The sequence below is a fragment of the Mustelus asterias genome, chromosome 18, assembly GCF_964213995.1.
Source record: "Mustelus asterias chromosome 18, sMusAst1.hap1.1, whole genome shotgun sequence".
NCBI lineage: Eukaryota > Metazoa > Chordata > Chondrichthyes > Carcharhiniformes > Triakidae > Mustelus > Mustelus asterias.
This window is the reverse complement of record NC_135818.1, coordinates 84,702,435-84,721,100: the sequence shown is the minus strand read 5'-3', so window position 1 is coordinate 84,721,100 and position 18,666 is coordinate 84,702,435. Positions and strand designations below refer to the sequence as shown.

At 43.9% G+C, this 18,666-nt stretch overlaps 1 protein-coding gene across 6 annotated transcripts in view; it reads left to right on the top strand.

Annotated features, from left to right (window-relative positions):
- ttc7b (tetratricopeptide repeat domain 7B) overlaps positions 1-18,666 on the top strand; it is a 348,584-nt gene that overhangs the window by 218,871 nt on the left and 111,047 nt on the right. For 5 of the 6 annotated variants that reach the window (XM_078234474.1, XM_078234471.1, XM_078234470.1 and 2 more), the window contains one exon: positions 368-570. In XM_078234474.1, coding sequence (XP_078090600.1) covers positions 368-570 — 203 coding nt within the window. Of the gene's footprint in view, positions 1-367; positions 571-10,272; positions 10,407-18,666 lie in introns of those variants that run through there. The other variant, XM_078234475.1, reaches the window with a different exon arrangement.

Sequence of the window (18,666 nt, the reverse complement as noted above, 5' to 3'; positions counted from 1 at the left end):
AAACTGAGCTTTTAAATCATTCTGTAGGAGAGAATTCCAAAGATTCACAACCTTCTGATAGAAGAAAGTTCTCCTCATCTCAGCCTGAAAAGATTGACTCTTTTCCTGAGAACATGCCCTGTGTTTTAGATTGTCCAGTCAGTGGAAACAACTTCCCAGTATCTACCCCTGTCTAACCCCTTTCAGAACCTTCTATTTTTTAAGGAAATCGCCCTTCATTCTTCTCATTTGTACTTACTAGACACTTGATGTGGCAAGTGTGTGAACCAGTTGCTTTGGAGCTGTATGCCTCATTAAATCACATCCACCAGTGGAGGGAGTTGGGAATTTGTGCTGTTATTAAGCTCAGTTTTAATTTATCTTCCAGCTGAAGTATACATTGGAATGGGAAAGCCTACTGAGGCCACGGCATGCATCCAAGAGGCAGCTAATCTTTTCCCTACGTCACACAATGTCTTGTTCATGCGTGGTCAAGTTGCAGAGCTCCGAGGGAATATCGATGAAGCCAAGCGCTGGTATGAAGAAGCTCTGTCTATCAGTCCCACTCACGTCAAGACAATGCAAAGACTGGTAAGTGAATTCTTTGTGGCTGTGATTCTAAACTGATGTTGTATAGTTATGTCGTGTAAATTAAACCCCAAGTTGTTCTGGTTGGTCATTTTGTGTAATGAAAAAACTTTTTGTATCAATGGTTTAAGTGTTGTGAATGTTATTTCCCTGCCTGTTTCTTTCTGTGTCATTAGCAGCATTACCACCATCCCTCATGTCTCTCATTATTGTTTTGTGGAACTTTTTGAATGGGAGCATCAGTGTGCCTGTAGCATCACCAATGGTGGGAGGATGTAATTACATTGTGACGTGTGTACATAGACAATCATCATTATAAATTTGCAACCACCATTATAAATCTGCATAAAAGAATTTTTGATGGAATAATAACATACGGATAGAATATATGATTTTAAAAAGAAGACTGAATTACATCTGGATGCCTGGGGGGTGGCATGATGGCACAGTGGTTAGCACTGCTGCCTCACAGCGCCAGGGACCCTGGTTCAATTCCTAGCTTGGGTCACTGTCTGTGTTGAGTTTGCACGTTCTCCCTGTGTCTGTGTGGGTTTCCTCCGGGTGCTCCAGTTTCCTCCCACAGTCCAAAAGACGTGCTAGTTAGGTGCATTGGCCATGCTAAATTCTCCCTCAGTATACCCGAACAGGCGCCGGGGTGTGGTAACTTCATTGCAGTGTTAATGTAAGCCGACTTGTGACTAATAAAATAAAAACAAAAACTTTGACTCAGTTATCCCTGCCCTGGGAATTTGCATTTGATTTTAAAATCTGAAAATAAAAACTTGTCAGCAAATGTGACTACAAACCTGTTGAATTGTTAGAGAAAAACTAGTTCACAAATGTCTTTTAGGGAAGGAGACCTGGTGTCCTTACTTGACCAGGCCTGTTGTGGGACTCCGGTCCCAATACCAACATTAGCTGTCTTTTGAAGTGGCCTAGCAAGCATTCAACTTTATTCAATCCTGAGGACTTGAGGGTAAAATAGAGTCACTAATACTTATAAATAAGGCTGTGTGGTATCTGATAAAAATCAATATTCGACAGTCCCCTCATTGTCTTGGGCACTATTGCAAAATTATTTTTATTGAGAGGACAATTGTGAGAGTCATGCGTTAAACATCAAGTATACTTCAGCTCAAAGATTTGTTTTGGATAAATGGAAGTAGCTCAAAAACATTTGGTTACAAGATCTTTCCCTTTGATTCTCTGATCTGCTGAAACTGCACACTCCACATTTTTTCAGCCCTTTGTGTGAAAAGTTTATTTTCTGGATGCAGATTGAGCTGGCTTATTTTGGATTCAAGGAACATGTTATCTGAATTCCCTATCCAATCTGCCATGGTACTGATGGAATAACATTTGCCTAAACAACCTGCTGGTCACTTGGTTTTGATTTAGTGAGTAAATGTCCTGCCCACTGAAACCATGTAGTAATTCACCAAAGCTACTTTGACAACACCTCCCAAACTCATGACCTGTACCATCAAGAAGACTAAGGATAACATATGCATGGAGGCACCACCATGCATGGTCCCCAAGTTCCCTCCAAGCCATGCACCATGCTGACTTGGAAAGATAGTACCGTCCCTTCACTGTTGCTGGGTCAGAATCCCGGAATTCCCTTCCTAAAAGCACCGTGGGCCTACTCAAACCACACGGACTGTGACGGTTCTAGGGGACGGCTCCCTACCACCTTCTCAAGGGCAAATAGGAATGGGTAATAAATCCAACACCCAGATCCCATGAAGGGATTTAAATGAAACTCGGAGCAGGAGCAGGTCGTACAACCCCTTGAGTCTGCTCCGATGTTCATCTACCTTAAATCCACCTATCCCTATATTCCTTAATGTCCAAATATCCTGTCAATCCCAGTCTTCAATATACACAATGAGCACCTACAGCTCTCTGAGGTGGACAGTTCCAAAGATTCACAACCCTTTGAGTGAAGAGATTCTATCATCTGTCAGTCCTACATTGTCCATCCCAAATCCTGAGACCAGGGCCATATGTTCCAGAATCTCTAGCCTGGGGAAATGGCCTCTCAACATCTACCCTGACAAGCCTGCTAAGAATCTTGCATATTTTGATGAGATCACCCCTGATTGTTTGAAACTCTGGAGAATATGGGCCCATTCTCTCAATCTCTCCTCGTAGGACAGCCCTCCCATCTCAGGCATCGATCTCAGGAACACGGGGCTGCTGAGACACAGGACTGTCCCACCTTCAGTGTTTAGCTGGGCTGAGTTAGCTAATCTGATTTGGGATGTCAGTGGTGGTTGCTGTATGGATGTTAGACCAGGCGCTGAAATGGACGGGGGGGAATATCGCCGATCCCATTCCTGATTGCTACCCAGTAACTCCCACTGGGAAGTACATTTGCTAAGCCTTCCGGTGAGGGCAGGATCAAGCTTTGGCTGTGATGTAGGAACAAAGTAGGAGGAGTAGCCCCTTCAGCCCTCCTGCCGTTCCACCATTCAGCCCGCCCATGGTATCTTAACCCCATTTGTCTGCCTTGATTTCCGAAGACTTCATATCCTTGCGTTAAGAGAATCTATCAGTCTCCGTTTTGAAATTCTCAATTCACCTCCAACTTTTCTAGGGTGGAAGAGTTACAGATTTCCATACTTTCTGTCTGACATCAGACCTGAACAGCCTAGCTCTCATTTTAAAATGAGGTCCACACTGGTCGAGTAGCAATTCTGACATCCAGCGCCCTGGCCAGCGCACAAGGGGTGTTCACCTGCGTCTGTGAAACTGTATCCAGTGTGAGTTAATCTTTCAGCTCGTGGAGGGGAGAATACTGGAAATAGATGCACATGAATCCTGAATTATCAGCAGTTTCCATTGGGACTTCAGTCAGCTCCCAGCTTAGTAATGCTCTAACCTGCTTCACCTCTGGAATAACTCAGTAACCAAGACATGCTGAGCTTCAGAAAGCATGAATAATTTATCTGTCAAAGTTCTGGATGTAGAGAGGGAGTTGAAAGAAAATTTTGCAACATTTCAAAATTAACTGAACTGAACCCTCTTGGCGGGGTGGGGGGGGTCATTTATGTTTTGTAGATGGTTTCCTTCATTTTTGTAAATAATTTTCCAGTGGCATTTTACTGATGATGTTTGTAAAATCTCAGGCGGTAAGTCACCAAGGAGTGACTGATGCTCGTGCCTATGTGTAGTTGTGCAGTGGTTAGCGACCCTGAGGTTTTGTCAGCTCATGTTCAATTGTAGCAAATGGAATTTGATTCATTAGATGGAAAATGACCATGGAAGCTGCAGGGTTGCTGTGTTAAAAGAAAACCAAGCTAGTTCATTGATGTGATCTGACCTACATGTGACTCGAGTCTCAGTGTTAGACAGAGGTTACACCTCAGAAGCAAGTCATTCAGCCCAGCTGCTCTGTGGCAGTGTTTATTACACACAAGCCTTCTCGCTTAGTTCATCTCATCTATCAGTATATCTTTCTATTCCTTTCTCCCTCATGCTCATTGAGTTTACACTAAATGCCTACTGAAGTGACCTAGAAAACAGTTCCGTTGCTTCAAATAAATTAACTCTGGCAACTAAGGATGGGCAATAAACACAGACTTGCTGGAATCACTCACATCTTTAGATCAAATAAAAAAACAAATCATGTTATGATTCAGGTCAGAAACTCCAAAATGTTTTATGGCGCCAGCCTGAATCATAAGTTTTGCATCTTGGATTTGGCTAGGAGAAGCATGATAGATTTCACTTCAGGTATGATTCAAATGACCCACTAGGGAGCTTTTGTCAAACAAAATTTATTTAAAAATATGGTTAACGTGTATAGTTAGAAAATTAGCAAGTACTTCTATCAATTACAAACAATAAACTAAAATGACCACCACAATGTCTAACCTTTAACAAATATATCTAGTGTGTTCCAATCAAAACCAAAACCTTCCAACAAGCTCAACACAGCAAAGACTAATGCTCACGTGATACTGGAAATGGAGTCCTTTGGTTGAAGTCTGCAGTTCTCTGGAATCACTCAGAACAGTTTGAAGTCAAAACAGCTTCTCGGAACCCCAGGGAGAGACTCTCTGGTCAAGCCACCAACCGCAGAATCTTTACTGCAGGAAAGCAAGACCTTGCTTTAAGATAATCAGCAGAATTTCCAAAATAAGCAGGGAGAGAGAAAACATTTCTTTTAAAGTGGCTGTCCCTTCTGAAAATTAAACTGTAGCTCAGAACTGCAAATGAAAGAACTTCTGTCGCCTGACCTGCCAACCAAAAAATCGCAAAGTAAAAACAAACAACTCCCTTCCAAGCCACTTAGGGAGCAATAAAAAGGCATCTGGTAGCCAACCCGGCAGCACTGAGACCAGCTGGGCTGTGAGCTAAGAAAACGCTGAAGCTGTGAGAGCTGCAGAAACCATGATTTTTAAAAAAAACTTTTAAAGGTACACTGACGTCACAATCAGGTACAGTAATAGTTGGCTTATTGTCAAAAGAAAGAAATGTGAGCCTCTTAAATGTCACAGAACATCAAACCTTGCCCTCCCAAAAGGTGCAATTGCTGCTTGCACAATACTGCTTTTCTGACATTTATAGAATGTTGGAGCGCAGAAGGAGACTGACAAAGGGTGTTCTGACAAAGGGTCATCCAGACTCGAAACGTCAGCTCTATTCTCTCTCTACAGATGCTGTCAGATCTGCTGAGAGGTTTTCCAGCATTTTCTGTTTTTGTTTCAGATTCCAGCATCCGCAGTAATTTGCTTTGATCACAAGAGGCGCCTGTTTGGTCCAGCGTCTTGTGTTGGCTCTTTGAAAAAGCTAACCAATTAGTCTCACTCTCCACCCGTCTCACCCCCGTGCTGTTTCCACGTTGTTGCAAGTTTCCATGCAGTCTTATTTTGAGAATATTAATTGACTAGTTTGAGTTTTATTAGTCGCCAGGTCTGTTCCTCTTTTAGAGGGGAGGAAAGCGGGCCAATCCTTGAAAGCTTTGGGAATTGGCCAGGAACCTTTTAAAAAAAAACAGCCAAGACTAAATGTTGCTCATTTTTTGATGAACCTTCAGTTACCTTTTCTTCAACTAAATTTTTGTTGTTGGCTTGAAGGTGCAGTGAACCTGAAGGCACAGTTATTTGGGCCAGCATGGTGGCACAGTGGTTAGCACTGCTGCCTCACAGCGCCAGGGACCTGGGTTCAATTCCCGGCTTGGGTCACTGTTTGTGTGGAGTCTGCACGTTCCCCCATGTCTGCGTGGGTTTCCTACCACAGTCTGAACGTCGTGCTGGTTAGATTCATTGGCCGTGCTAAATTACCCCTCAGTGTACCTGAACAGGTGCCGGTGTGGCGACTAGGGGATTTTCACAGTAACTTCATTGCAGTGTTAATGTAAGCCTTACTTGTGACACTAATAAATAAACTATAAGTTTTATTTCATACATTCCTTGACAATATGAATTGCATAGTATTTGTTAGGTAGAAGCTCCTCCTATTTAATAATAGAAATTACAATGGCCATCCTTGGAAGAGTTTATCATGATTAGTCAGTTGACTTCATGACTAACCCTCAATGTTCTCAGATCAGGTACATGTTGCAGAGTAAATAGTGCTCATGGCTATTTACAATCTATATCAATAACCTGGATGAAGGGACTGAATGTACAGTATCTAAATATGCTGATGGTACAAAGATAGGTCGGAAAGTAAGTTGCCAAGAGGAGATGGCGTGAACAAATGAATTTAAAGCGATTGGGCAAAAGTTTGGCAGATGGAACCTAACGTGGAAAAATGTAAACTTGTATATATGGGCAGGAAGAATAAAAAAGCAGCATATTATTTAAATGGAGATAAACTACAGAACTCTACACTAGGGAGGGTGGCACAGTGGTTAGCACTGCTGCCTCACAGTGCCAGTGACTCTGGTTCGATTTTCAGCTTGGGTCACTGTCTGTGCTGAGTCTGCACATTCTCCCCGTGTCTGCATGGGTTTCCTCCGGGTGCTCCGGTTTCCGCCCAGAATCTGGAAGAAATGCTAGTTAGGTGCATTGGCCATGCCCGGACAGGCACCGGAGTGTGGCGACATGGGGATTTTCGCAGTAACTTCATTGCGGTGTTAATCTAAGCCTACTTGTGACACTAATAAATAAAATAAATCTGGTTGTCCTTTTACGTGCATCATAAAAGTTGGTCTGAAGGTGCAGCAAAGTGATTAGGAAGGCAAATGGAACGTTGGCCTTTATGGCAAAGCGAATTGAGTAGGAAAGTGTTGCTGCACCTGTTCAGAGCCTACATCTGGAGTACTGAGTACAGTTTTGGTCTCCTTACTTTAAAAAGGATATAATTGCATTAGAAGCAGTTCAGAGAAGGTTTATTTGACTGATCCTGGTATGAAAGGCTTATCTTATGAGAAAAGCTTGGGCAGGTTTGGCCGATACACACTGGAGTTTAGAAGAATGAGAGGTGATCTTATTGAAACATACAAGATCCTGAGGGGACTTGACAGGGTGGATGCCGAGAGGATGTTTCCCCTTGTGGGAGAGAACTGAACCCTTAATTTAACCTGACACGTTAGTGCAGTATTGAGGGAGTGCTACACACTTGGAGGAGCTGTATTACCAATGAGACATTGAATTAAAGCCCCATCTTCCCTCTCAATTGGGTAGAAAAAAATCCAAAGAAAAGAGCAGGAGGTCCTCCCCATTGTCCTGAGATCAACATTTATCCCTCAACCAACATCACTGAAGTATTATTTGGCAATTTATCTTGCTCAAATCATGCACAAATTGACTTCCATTTCCCATGATTCCAATGGCAAGTACATTTCAAAGATTATTCATTGACAGTGAAGCACTTTTGAGGCATTCTAATGTTGAAGGGTGTTGAAAGGTTCTTACCTCATTTCTTCAATTTTACTTCCTTTCTACTTAACTGTTCTTCCTTGTTAACTTTTCAATACGACCATAACTTTTGGTTGGTTTTATAAGTTGGCCTAAGATTACACATCTGGAAAACTGAGCATGAAAAATGATATTTGTGGCTGGAAAGGGGAGGAGGAAATGGTCTGGATGGTGGAAAGGTCACAGCCACGAGAGGACTGCCTGATTCCGAATCAAGTGAATCCGATTCTCAGAAACCCGGAGACGGGCAGAAGGTGCGTCTTTGGCAAGTGCTCGACTGTGAAGTCAATCCACCAATCAGCTGAGGGCGGGTAGGAGCCAGTAATACACTGACACAAATAAGCACTCAGACACCTCCCACAGGCAGCCTGCTGAGCCCAGAACAACCACTTCTTTATTTTAGGGGAGGGTTTTCTCTGCTCAGCGAGGTGAGAGATGTCAGAGAGAGATAAGAAGCACAAACTCTGACACTCGAAATTATGGAATTACACAGCAGGTGAAATGAATGCGAGAGAGAGACAGAGAGAGAGCTTTGTGTGACCTTATGGTCCAGGTTGTGACCTGCTGGATTGTTCATTAGTTGTAAATATATTGGAGATGGGGTGGGGGGTGGGCAGTGGGGAGGGGGGTTGGCAGTGGGAGGGGGTGTGATACTAGGGAGGTTACCAGGTGGGGCAGTTGGGGGTGGGAGGCCACGTGATGTAACCTCCTGGAGTACATCCAGTGGGAGTTGGCAACTCACCTTAATTACATCCAAGCTTAGATTGAAGGTTCTACACTGGAAATATTAACCTGTTATTTATAGTTCAGATACTGACTAACCTGTGAATTTCTGTGATTTCTTTTTGCTGCTAATGGCACCAACAAGGATTACACAAGATGCTTTAATATTGGGTTAAATGCTGTGCTAGTTCCACAGTTACTGATGCAAACGCAGCCTGCAGTAACACATTACCTGTTTCCTAAGGGTATCAGCCAGGAAAGCTTCTTTATGTCAAGTCCTCCCAGCTAAGAGCTTCATCAAATCTATCATCTTTGCTCTGTCAATCCTTACTGCACAAGGCCCATTTACCAGGGACAGGCGGAATGAGAGAAATAAAGACTTGCATTTATATAGCGCCTTTCACAACTTAAATAATGGGAGTATGCCATTCAACCCTTCGAGACTTCACTGCCAGTCAATACACCCTGAGGGCGTCGATTGTGGTCATGAGCAGATAATCTGTCTTTCAATGATGTTGGTGAGGGGATAAAAATTGGCCAGGACACCAGGGAAAACTCTTCTTACTCAGGGAATGCCAAAGGATCTTTTATGTCCACCCGATAGGGCAGGTGGAGCTGCAGTGGCGATGGGAGAATTGTTTTGGTGTAACATAGGCAGCGGTTTAAGTGAGTTGAAGGTTTAGAATAGGAAGAGAGCTTATCAAAGTCCAGTTGGCACAGGAGTTTGTGACCGCCACTGAGAAAGTTAATGTGTTGTCCCTTTTCTGTTTGCCTGGGGATTAGATATTGCCAGCATCTACTGCCTTGTAATTCCCAGTAAGATGGAGAGACGCTGCTGTGTTCCTTTTTTAACCAAGTTGTGAGATGGTCAAGTTGGATGTCTTGTAACCACTGCACGCGGTCACCCAGTCACTGAGTTTCCAGTGAGTCGATATTCTGTCAGTGTACAAGTGCAATATTCCCAAATGTGGTTTTTGGAGGGGAAAAATCTGGAAGTATTCAGTTCATTCAGAAAGCAGAAACTGGAACAGCATCATTGTGCCGAAAGCCTTCATGTGTGCTTGTTAAGCACTTCTTGTCTTTGTTTCAGAAAAAAATAGCCCCACTTCTTGTATTTGAAACCCTGCCCAAGAGCAGGTTCACTTTCCCGAGAATGTAAGTGATAAACGTGCAGGCAGGTTAAGGTGGTAGGACATGGAAATTGGTACTTGCTTTAAGGAGACTCCAGCTATGGGTTTTGTTCAGCTAAGAGCTGGATGCAATTTAATAAGCATTTTTATCCTCTCTCTTGTGGATATGTTTCCATTCAGGACCAGGTCCCTTCTAGAGAAATTAATTTTTGTTATCAGCTACCATTTTGCCTGAAGCATATATTAGAAATGAGCCTGTCTCTCCAGATTCAGTGTGTGATTTCATCCTGGGCAATTTAATAACTCATTACTGGCACTGCCAATGGGAATATTCCTGATTCACCGTCTCCTTGCCCCCATTGTCTAGTAGGAAGAATGTGATTAGTCTGAAGGCCTGCGCTGAGAGAGAGAGCGGGTGATCAGACAGGCCCGCTGAAGTCTTACGGAATGGAGGACTGAGCTCCAATATATGCTGGAGGATAAAGTATACCTGAAGAAGGAGAAAGGTCACTCACAATGCAGCATTTTTACACAGATTAACCATTAGCACCTTTGCAAATGAGAGTACTAGTTAGTAAGGGGAAAGTGTTTGGGACTGAACCAAGTAAGCGAGCAATACCTATAAATAGAATCATTTTAATTGCACTACATTTCAAGCAGAGATTGAAACAACATAACAATCATTTGTATTTATATAGCACCTTTAATTATCAAAAATCTGACCCCAAGCCACATACTAGGACATATTAGGACAGTTGAGCAAAAGCTTGGAGAAAGAGAAGGCTTTAAGTAGCTTCTTAAAGGAGGAGAGAGAGATATAGGGGAGGATGTTTCAGAGCTTGGGGCCCAGGCAGCTGGAGGTACAGTGACTAATGGGAGGGTGGTGCAAATGGGGAATGCACAAGAGGCCAGAATTGATGGGGAGCAGAGTAGGTTAGTACTGTTTCTGCATTAATCTTGTCACGATGAAATATTCACAGATGTAACTTGACATTAAGGAGAAATATTTACAGTTGGATGGAATACCGTTCTAATGCGAAACCACAAATGAGTTGCACTGCAGCAACTCGCAACGTTCCTGCGACAGCATCTTCCACGCCTATGGCCTCTACCACCGAGAATAACAAGTGCAGCAGACACATGGGAGCACCACCACCTGCAAGTTCCCCGCCAAACCACACACCATCCTGACTTGGAAATATATCGCCGTTAATTCACTGTCGCTGGGTCAAAATCCAGGGACTACCTCCCTAACAGCACAGTGTGTGTACCTGCATCACATGGACTGCAGCGGTTCAAGAAGGCGGCTCACCACCACCTTCTCAAGGGCAATTAGGGACAGGTAATAAAAATGCTGGCCAGCCAGCAATGCCACATTCCATGAAAGAATTAAAAATACCAGGGAAGGACCAGTGTGCGGGACAGCAGAGAGGTTGCAATGAATAGGAGAGATAAGGTGCATCAAGAAGTTGTATTTGAGGGAAACTAAATTTGAGATTTTAAGACCTCCAGGAGGAATAAGGGGTGGGTGGATGGGGTAGGAGCTTTTAGATTTTGGGGGCCTGGGGAAGAACTGGGCGGTATGGACAAGTTGGGCCGAATGGCCTGTTTCCAAGCTGTAAACCGCTATGACTCTAACAGTGTATTCTCGGGGTGTATGCAAACTTCAATAAAGAGCTGCAAATCTTTACTGTGGCTGGTGTTGTTCTGAAGCTCATGGAACTCTTTAAAAATCAATCCCAGGATGGGGTGTCGGTAGCAGTGTCACCATTTATTGCCCAATCCTAGATGCCCCGTGTGCAACTGAATGGCTCGCTAAGCCATTGCTATTTAATTTATCTGCTGTAGTGCAGTATTAGTGTTGTCATTCTGCTCCTCAATCATCTTGTGGCTGTAAAAAAAAATCACCTTGTACAGGAAGCAACACAGTAAATGTTAGTCAGAAAAGATCACTCGAAAAATACCTTTATTAGTTTTGGAAGTGAATGGCAGCATGTGCAGAAGGATGCTTTCCTTGTGTGGTTTTCTGACGGTGTATTTTTGAAAGAATCTGGCTGCTGTTGTGTTGAAAATTGCAGAAAGTGTGGGATCATTGTGTTTATTTTCTGATTTGTAGCAGTATTCTTTGTTCTATTCAGAAAACTACTACGTGGCAGTAGCAGCATCATTATCTATCCTGCCTATAGCAGAATGCAGATACAGGATTCATCACCCTATGTGATGGCAGTATCTCCCAATTAATTCACTCAGTCCATCCTCATAGATTTTGCCTTCAATTATTTAGATATTAATTATCACCTTGTTTTTCTGTTAATCCACTGCCTGCATTTTTTCTAAACTTATATTTTTGTTTGTGAACATTGTGTTTAATGTGGGAGGGGTGTACTTGCTGGGCCAGGGAACATCAGGCATGGCATTAGAGTCCCAGCTCAGCGACAACAAAGTTAGATTTAGTGTAGATGCTTCATCTGCCCTTTCCCCAGTAATGTACCTCAGTCCCAACCTTGGATAAACACTCCTCACCCCCCCACTGCCCCTGCCACACCACATCTTTGTACCAAAAGATCATCATCCACTTTTTACACTTTGGTAAATATTTGCAAAGCTAAAATATGGTCTGTGTGATCTCCTGGATCTGTTTGTGATCTCCTGGATCTGTTTATGATCTCCTGGATCCGGTTGTGATCTCCTGGATCTGTTTGTGATCTCCTGGATCTGTTTATGATCTCCTGGATCCGGTTGTGATCTCCTGGATCTGTTCGTGATCTCCTGCATTGCCTGTGTCAAGAGATAATGGGGGAAGTGGAGGAGGGATTAATCCTGATGTTGTGGCCATCATGGGGTGTGGGGCGGGCTTGATGAGCCAGCCGTTCTTGCCCTGTCCATGACGACATGGTGGCACAGTGGTTAACACTGCTGCCTCAAAATGCCAGGGACCCGGGTTCAATTCTGGCCTTGTGTCACTGTCTTTGTGGAGTCTGCACATTCTCCCCGTGTCTACACGGGTTTCCTCCCACTTCAAAGATGTGCGGGTTAGGTAGATTGGCCATGCTAAATTGCCCCCTACTGTCGGGGGATTAGTGTAAATACATGGGGTTACGAGGACAGAGCCTGGGTGGGATTGTTGCTGGTGCAGACTCGATGGGCCGAAAGGCTTCCTGCACTATAGGGATCCTATGATTCATGAGCTTTGTACGTTTGTTCATGGATTTGCCATCCTGTGTTCCATCTGAGTGAAGTTGCCAGTTGGTGAATAAGGAGTAGTTACGGGTTGTGGGCAACTAGATTCAGGCTGCCCAAACAAAATCATTTTATGTAAGTTGAGAAAAAATAATTAAAACTTTTCGATTTGAAAAAAGCTAGATCTTAGTTGCGCACCTCTGTTTATTGGCTTGTTGAGAGTTGTTTGGTTCACTCAGCGTTTCACGCTGAGTTGGGTTGTCATCTTTTCTCATTGAGCAGCTCACTGGACCTTGAAGTCTAATAATAAGTCAACTGATGAGAATTCAAGGCTGCTACTCACAACATCCTTGAGGGGTATATCTGTGCAGCGCTGAAGATGCAGGGGCCTCAGTTAATTACGTATAAAAAGCGCGATGGTAGCTCTGATCCTCAGCACTGCCGAGTCAGCTGAACTGAAGCGAATGGGAACTCACTGGACCGCATGACCTCCTCCTGTGCCATAATGACTCTGATCTTAAGTCTTTGAGTTAACATCAGTCGCCGAAGGTGCGGGTTAGCTAATATTCCCTTTCTTGATTGTTATTAATACCCCACTAAATTGTGTATGCGAATTTGAGGTGCAAAGAGGATCAAAGATGATGTCCCCACAGTTCAATATCCCACTTCTAATTCTCCACATGGATATTAGATGAGAATAAGCAATAACTCAACAATATTAAAACATTAAAGGACTATTGGAGGGAAAACACTGTTGGAGGGTTACCCAAAGCAACAATCTTCCTTATTCAGACATACAGGGTAATTCCAGCATTTGCAGTTTTCAATTTGATTTGATTCAATTAAAGATGATTCTTTATATTACAACAGTGACTACACTATAAAAGTAGTTAACAGGCTGTAGAGTGTTTTGAACATCCTGAAAGGTGCTGTATAAATGCTATTTTTTTCTTTCTTTGCTTTTTGAAAATTGTTCTGGCATTTTAATTCTGCAAAGGACGGAGATGAGGCTGCAGTGACTGTAAAATGCTTGGGCAGTAATCTAGTTACAAATACAAAATGGCTTTCCAGTTAGCAAGATAAGTCCCCTGGAAATGTGAAATTTCACTTCTATCATCCTCTACTTGTCAATGCATGGAGGAGTGCTGGAATATTTTCTGGATTTTTCTGATGTGTTCCCGTGGTCAGCTGGTCTGTGTCTTGGTTTTATAAGACTGCTTCTGCTGTTTAGTTAACGCAAATAACCAGCTAAAGCGGGATGAGATTCCAGGCTGTCCCCGTCCCTAGCAGTGATGAAGTATTTCCCTTTGTACCATCAGGGTAGCTTTTACTGCCTTTTATTCAGTTCTGTTTATTGTATTTGCTACAGTTTTGTACATTTTCGGAGAAAGCCACATTTCAAGCCTTCTCTGATTCACTGAGCTGTTTGTGTGCCGCAGATCAGCATGACAAGCAACTTAGTTATCTGGTCGCAGCCTGTTTTTAACCTGCAAGCCCTGATAGCCAAATAAACATCAGCATTACAGCAATAAACTGTCTCAATCACCATCAGTGATTTTAACAATTGTACGATTAACCCTAAGCTAAACACCCCATCTGCATTATCGAGGTGTTTAAAATGATCCAAGGAACGGATGGGGCAGATTGAGACACTCGATTTCCTCTGGGGGGGGGGAGAGGATCTCAGAGCATGGTGTGGGTGTGACTGTGGACTGGGAACTCAGCCGTTTTGTGGGGTGATGTCAGGGCTGCTTTGCTCACAATGGAGCGGGAATGTGGAACTCCCGCCATCAAAAACGTTGTTGAGGCTGCGAGCCAATTGAAAATTCCAAAACTGAGCTGAGTTTTTTTTGGTCAGGAAAGAATATTAAAGGGTTTAGGAGCCATGGTGGAGAAATAGTCAAGATGCAGATCAAATATCAAACCCAGAGGGTTCCAGGGCCTGTAGAATATTGCCAGTAATCCCAGCGTAGCTCAGGCAGTGAAAGACCAGCAACTGTTTACAAAGAAAAATACTTGCAACGCATTTGAAGCAGTTTATGGAGACCATAACATGCACCCTCCCCCATCCCTCACCACCCTCCAACCATGAGGGAGCACTGCACTTTCAGAAGTAAATTCAGATGAGATGTTGAGACCCTGTCTGGTCCTCTCAGGTCAACATGAAAGATCCCGTGGTGCGGCTTTTGAAAAAGAGCAGAGGAGAATCTTGAGGTGCTACTGTTGGCTCAGTTAATAGCACCCTCACCCCTGAGCTGGAACATCGTGGGTTCAAGTCCCACTCCACAAATTTGAGCACAGAAATCAAAGCTGATACTCCTGTGCAAATACTGCTTCCTCAGGAAGATTTGATTTGATTTATTTCGTCACGTGTATTAGTATACGGTGAGAAGTATTGTTTCTTGCGCGCTATACAGACAAGGCATACCATTCATAGAGAAGGAAAGTAGAGAGTGCAGAATGTAGTGTTACAGTCATAGCTAGGGTGTAGAGAAAGATCAATTAATGCGAGGTAAGTCCATTCAAAAGTCTGATGGCAGCAGAGGAGAAATTGTTCTCGAGTCGGTTGATGTGTATCCTCAGACGTTTGTATCTTTTTCCCGACGGAAGAAGGTTGAAGAGAGTATGTCCGGGATGCATAGGGTCCTTAATTATGCTGGCTGCTTCTCCGAGGCAGTGGGAAGTGTAGGCGGAATCAGTGGGTGGGAGGCTGGTTTGGGTGATGGACTGGGCTTTGTTCAAGACCCTTTGCAGTTTCTTGTGGTTTTGGGCAGAGCAGGAGCCATACCAAGCTGTGATACAACCGCAAAGAAAGCTTTCTATGGTTCATCTGGTGCATATGCTGAGAGTCATAGCGGACATGCCAAATTTCCTTAGTCTTCTGAGAAAGTAGAGGCATTGGTGGGCTTTCTTAACTATAGTGTCGGCATGGGGGGACCAGGACAGGTTGTTGGTGATCTGGACACCTAAAAACCTGAAGCTCTCGACCATTTCTACTTTGTCCCCATTGATGTAGACAGGGGCGTGTCTTCCACTGCGCTTCCTGAAGTCGATGACTATCTCCTTCATTTTGTTGACATTGAGGGAACGATTATTGTCATCGCACCAGTTCACTAGATTCTCTATCTCTTCCCTGTACTCTGTCTCATCATTGTTTGAGATCTGACCCACTACAGTGATGTCGTCAGCAAACTTGAAATTGAGTTGGAGGGAAATTTGGCCACACAGTCATAGGTGTATAAGGGGTATAGTAGAGGGCTGAGAACACAGTCTTGTGAGGCACCGGTATTGAGGATGATGGTGGAGGAGGTGTTGTTGCCTAACCTTACTGATTGCAGTCTGTGAGTTAGGAAGTTCAGGATCCAGTTGCAGAGGGAGGAGCCGAGCCCCAGGCCACGGAGTTTGGAGATGAGTTTCGTAGGAATAATGGTGTTGAAGGCTGAGCTGTAGTCAATAAATAGGAGTCCGATAAATAGGTGTCTTAGTTATCTCGGTGTTTCAGGGTTGAGTGCAGGGCCAGACAGGTGGCGTCTAGGCCCTGGCGGTAGGCGAACTGTAGTGGATCCAGACAATCTGGGAGGTTGGAATTGATTCGTGCCATGACTAACCTTTCGAAGCACTTCATAATGCTAGATATCAGAGCCACCGGACGATAGTCATTAAGGCACGCTGCTTGGCTTTCCTTTGGTACCAGGATGATGGTCGTCTTCTTGAAGTAGATAGGGACCTCAGATTGTTGTAGAGAGGTTGAAGATGCTTGCGAATATCCCCACCAGCTGATCTGCACAGGATCTGAGTGCTCCTCCTGGTACCCCATCCGGGTCAGTCGCTTTCCGTGGGTTGACCTCCGAGAAGGCTGCACTGATATCGGCAATGGTGACCTCAGATACTGGTTCATTCGAGGCTTCCGGGGTGGAGGGCATGCGCTCGCTGACTTCTTGCTCAAAACAGGCACAGAATGCATTGAGCTCATCAGGAAGGGGTGCGTTGGTGCCAGCGATATTTTATACCTTCAATCTTGTAGCCAGTTATGTCTTACAAACCTTGCCATAGTCAGCGGGTGTCAGTGTGGCTAGCCTGGGACTCTATCTTGGTTCGGAATTGTCTTTTGGCATCTTTGATGGATCTCCTTAGATCATACTTGGCTTTCTTGTATAGGTCAGTAAGAAGTCTCACAACACCAGGTTAAAGTCCAACAGGTTTATTTGGTAGCGCAAGCCACTAGCTTTCGGAGCACTGCTCCTTCGTCAGGTAAGTGGGAGTTCTGTTCACAAACAGGGCATATAAAGACACAAACTCAATTTACAAAATAATGGTTGGAAGGCGAGTCTTTACAGGTAATCAAGTCTTAAAGGTACAGACAATGGAGGGAGGGTTAAGCACAGGTTAAAGAGATGTGTATTGTCTCCAGCCAGGACAGTTAGTGAGATTTTGCAAGCCCAGGCAAAAGTATTGCTAGTATTGCCTGAGTAATACCTCCCCCTCCCACTAACAAAATGCTATTTAGCGTCACACATCCACACCATCACCAAGACAACTCATTTCTACCTCCGTATTAACCCCGACTCCATCCCTGCCTCATTTCACCTGCTGCTATAACCTCCATCTATCTTTGTTACCTTTCAACTTTCCTCACACAGCCCTGGCCATCCTCTTGAGTCTCGACCTTTCATAAACTTGAGTTGCTCCAAAAGCTTTGCTTTCCATGTCCTAACTCGCTGCAAGTTATATTCATCCATCTTACAGGCCTACCCGCTAAACCTCACTTTTAAAAAAATCATCTTTGTTGTCAGATCCTTCACAGCCTTGCCCCTTCCTGTCTCTGAAATCTCTTCCAGCACTACAACCCTCCAAGATAGCTGCGTTCATCTTATTTTGGCCATTAAGCATTCCAATTTGAATTGCCCCACCTCAGACCTTAGTCTGGATTTCCATCCTACACTCCTCTCTCTACCTCACTTACCGCCTTTAAGATGCTCCTTAAAAGCTACCTTTTTCACCAAGTTTTTGGCCATCTACTCTAATCTCTCCAGACGGTTCAGTACCAGGTTTTGTTTGGGGTAATGCTGGTGTGGGATGTTTGCTACATCACAAGCGCTATATCAATGAAAATGATTGTTGATGAATCCAGCTTTTCTGTCTCCTGTCCTGCTTTTACAAATTGCCATCATCCTGTTGTTTGTGTGAAACATCTCCAGCACCTTAATCCATTATCAGATGATTGATGGCTCCTGCAAAACACATGCAAAGAAGTGTGATAACATTGAAGCTCCTAGTTGTAAAGGGATTTTCACTGAGCTCCGCACTGTCATGCGACGTATCTCTCTGTACATAAACATGCCTTTTTCCAAAAAATTAACTTGCATAGAATGTACACCACTGAAACAGGCCATTCGGTCCGACAAGTTGCTGCTGGTGTTTATGCTGCACATGAGCCTCTTCCCACCCTGCTTTATCTCACCCCATAGCATATCCTTTTATTCCTTTGTCCCTCGTGTTTATCAAGCTTCTTTTTAAAATGCCCCTATGCCATCCATCTCAAATACTCCTGTGTGGTGGCAAGTTCCATGTTCTCATCCGGCTGGGAATAAAAAAGTTTCTCCAGAATTTCCTTTTGGATTTAGTGGTGGCTGTCTCGTAGTTATGACCTTTAGTTTTGGATGCCCATCCATAAATGGCAACACCTGCTCCATAGCTACCTTATCAACCCTTTTATAATCACAGAGACTTCTATCAGGGCACCTTTGAACCTTCTCACAAGAGACAAGAGCCCCAACCTGTTTGACTTCTGTGATAGTTATAACCTTTAGATTAAGTATCATCCTCGTGAGTCTGTGTTGCAGCTCCACCAGTGCCTCTGTATCCTTTAATAATGTGGAGGCTGGAACAGCGCACAGCCAAGGGATGAACATTGAGAGACAAGAAGATGTGTCCTGACTGCAAGATTGAATACCACTGATGGAGGATTCCTGAAACCCAGTCCAGGGCAGGCAGCCTGACTGTATGATCCTGCCACAACCGAGAGCGTTTGGTTTCTTCCAACGATAGAAAACAGTTTAATAAACTAGGTGCATTGGCACATATCTGCTTCACAAGAGAAAGGCAATCATGCCTTCAGGGTTTTCATGTTGTAATTTGGTGTAAATACTTTATGCCTTAGCATGAGCTGGAAGCTTGTGTAGTAATGAAAACAG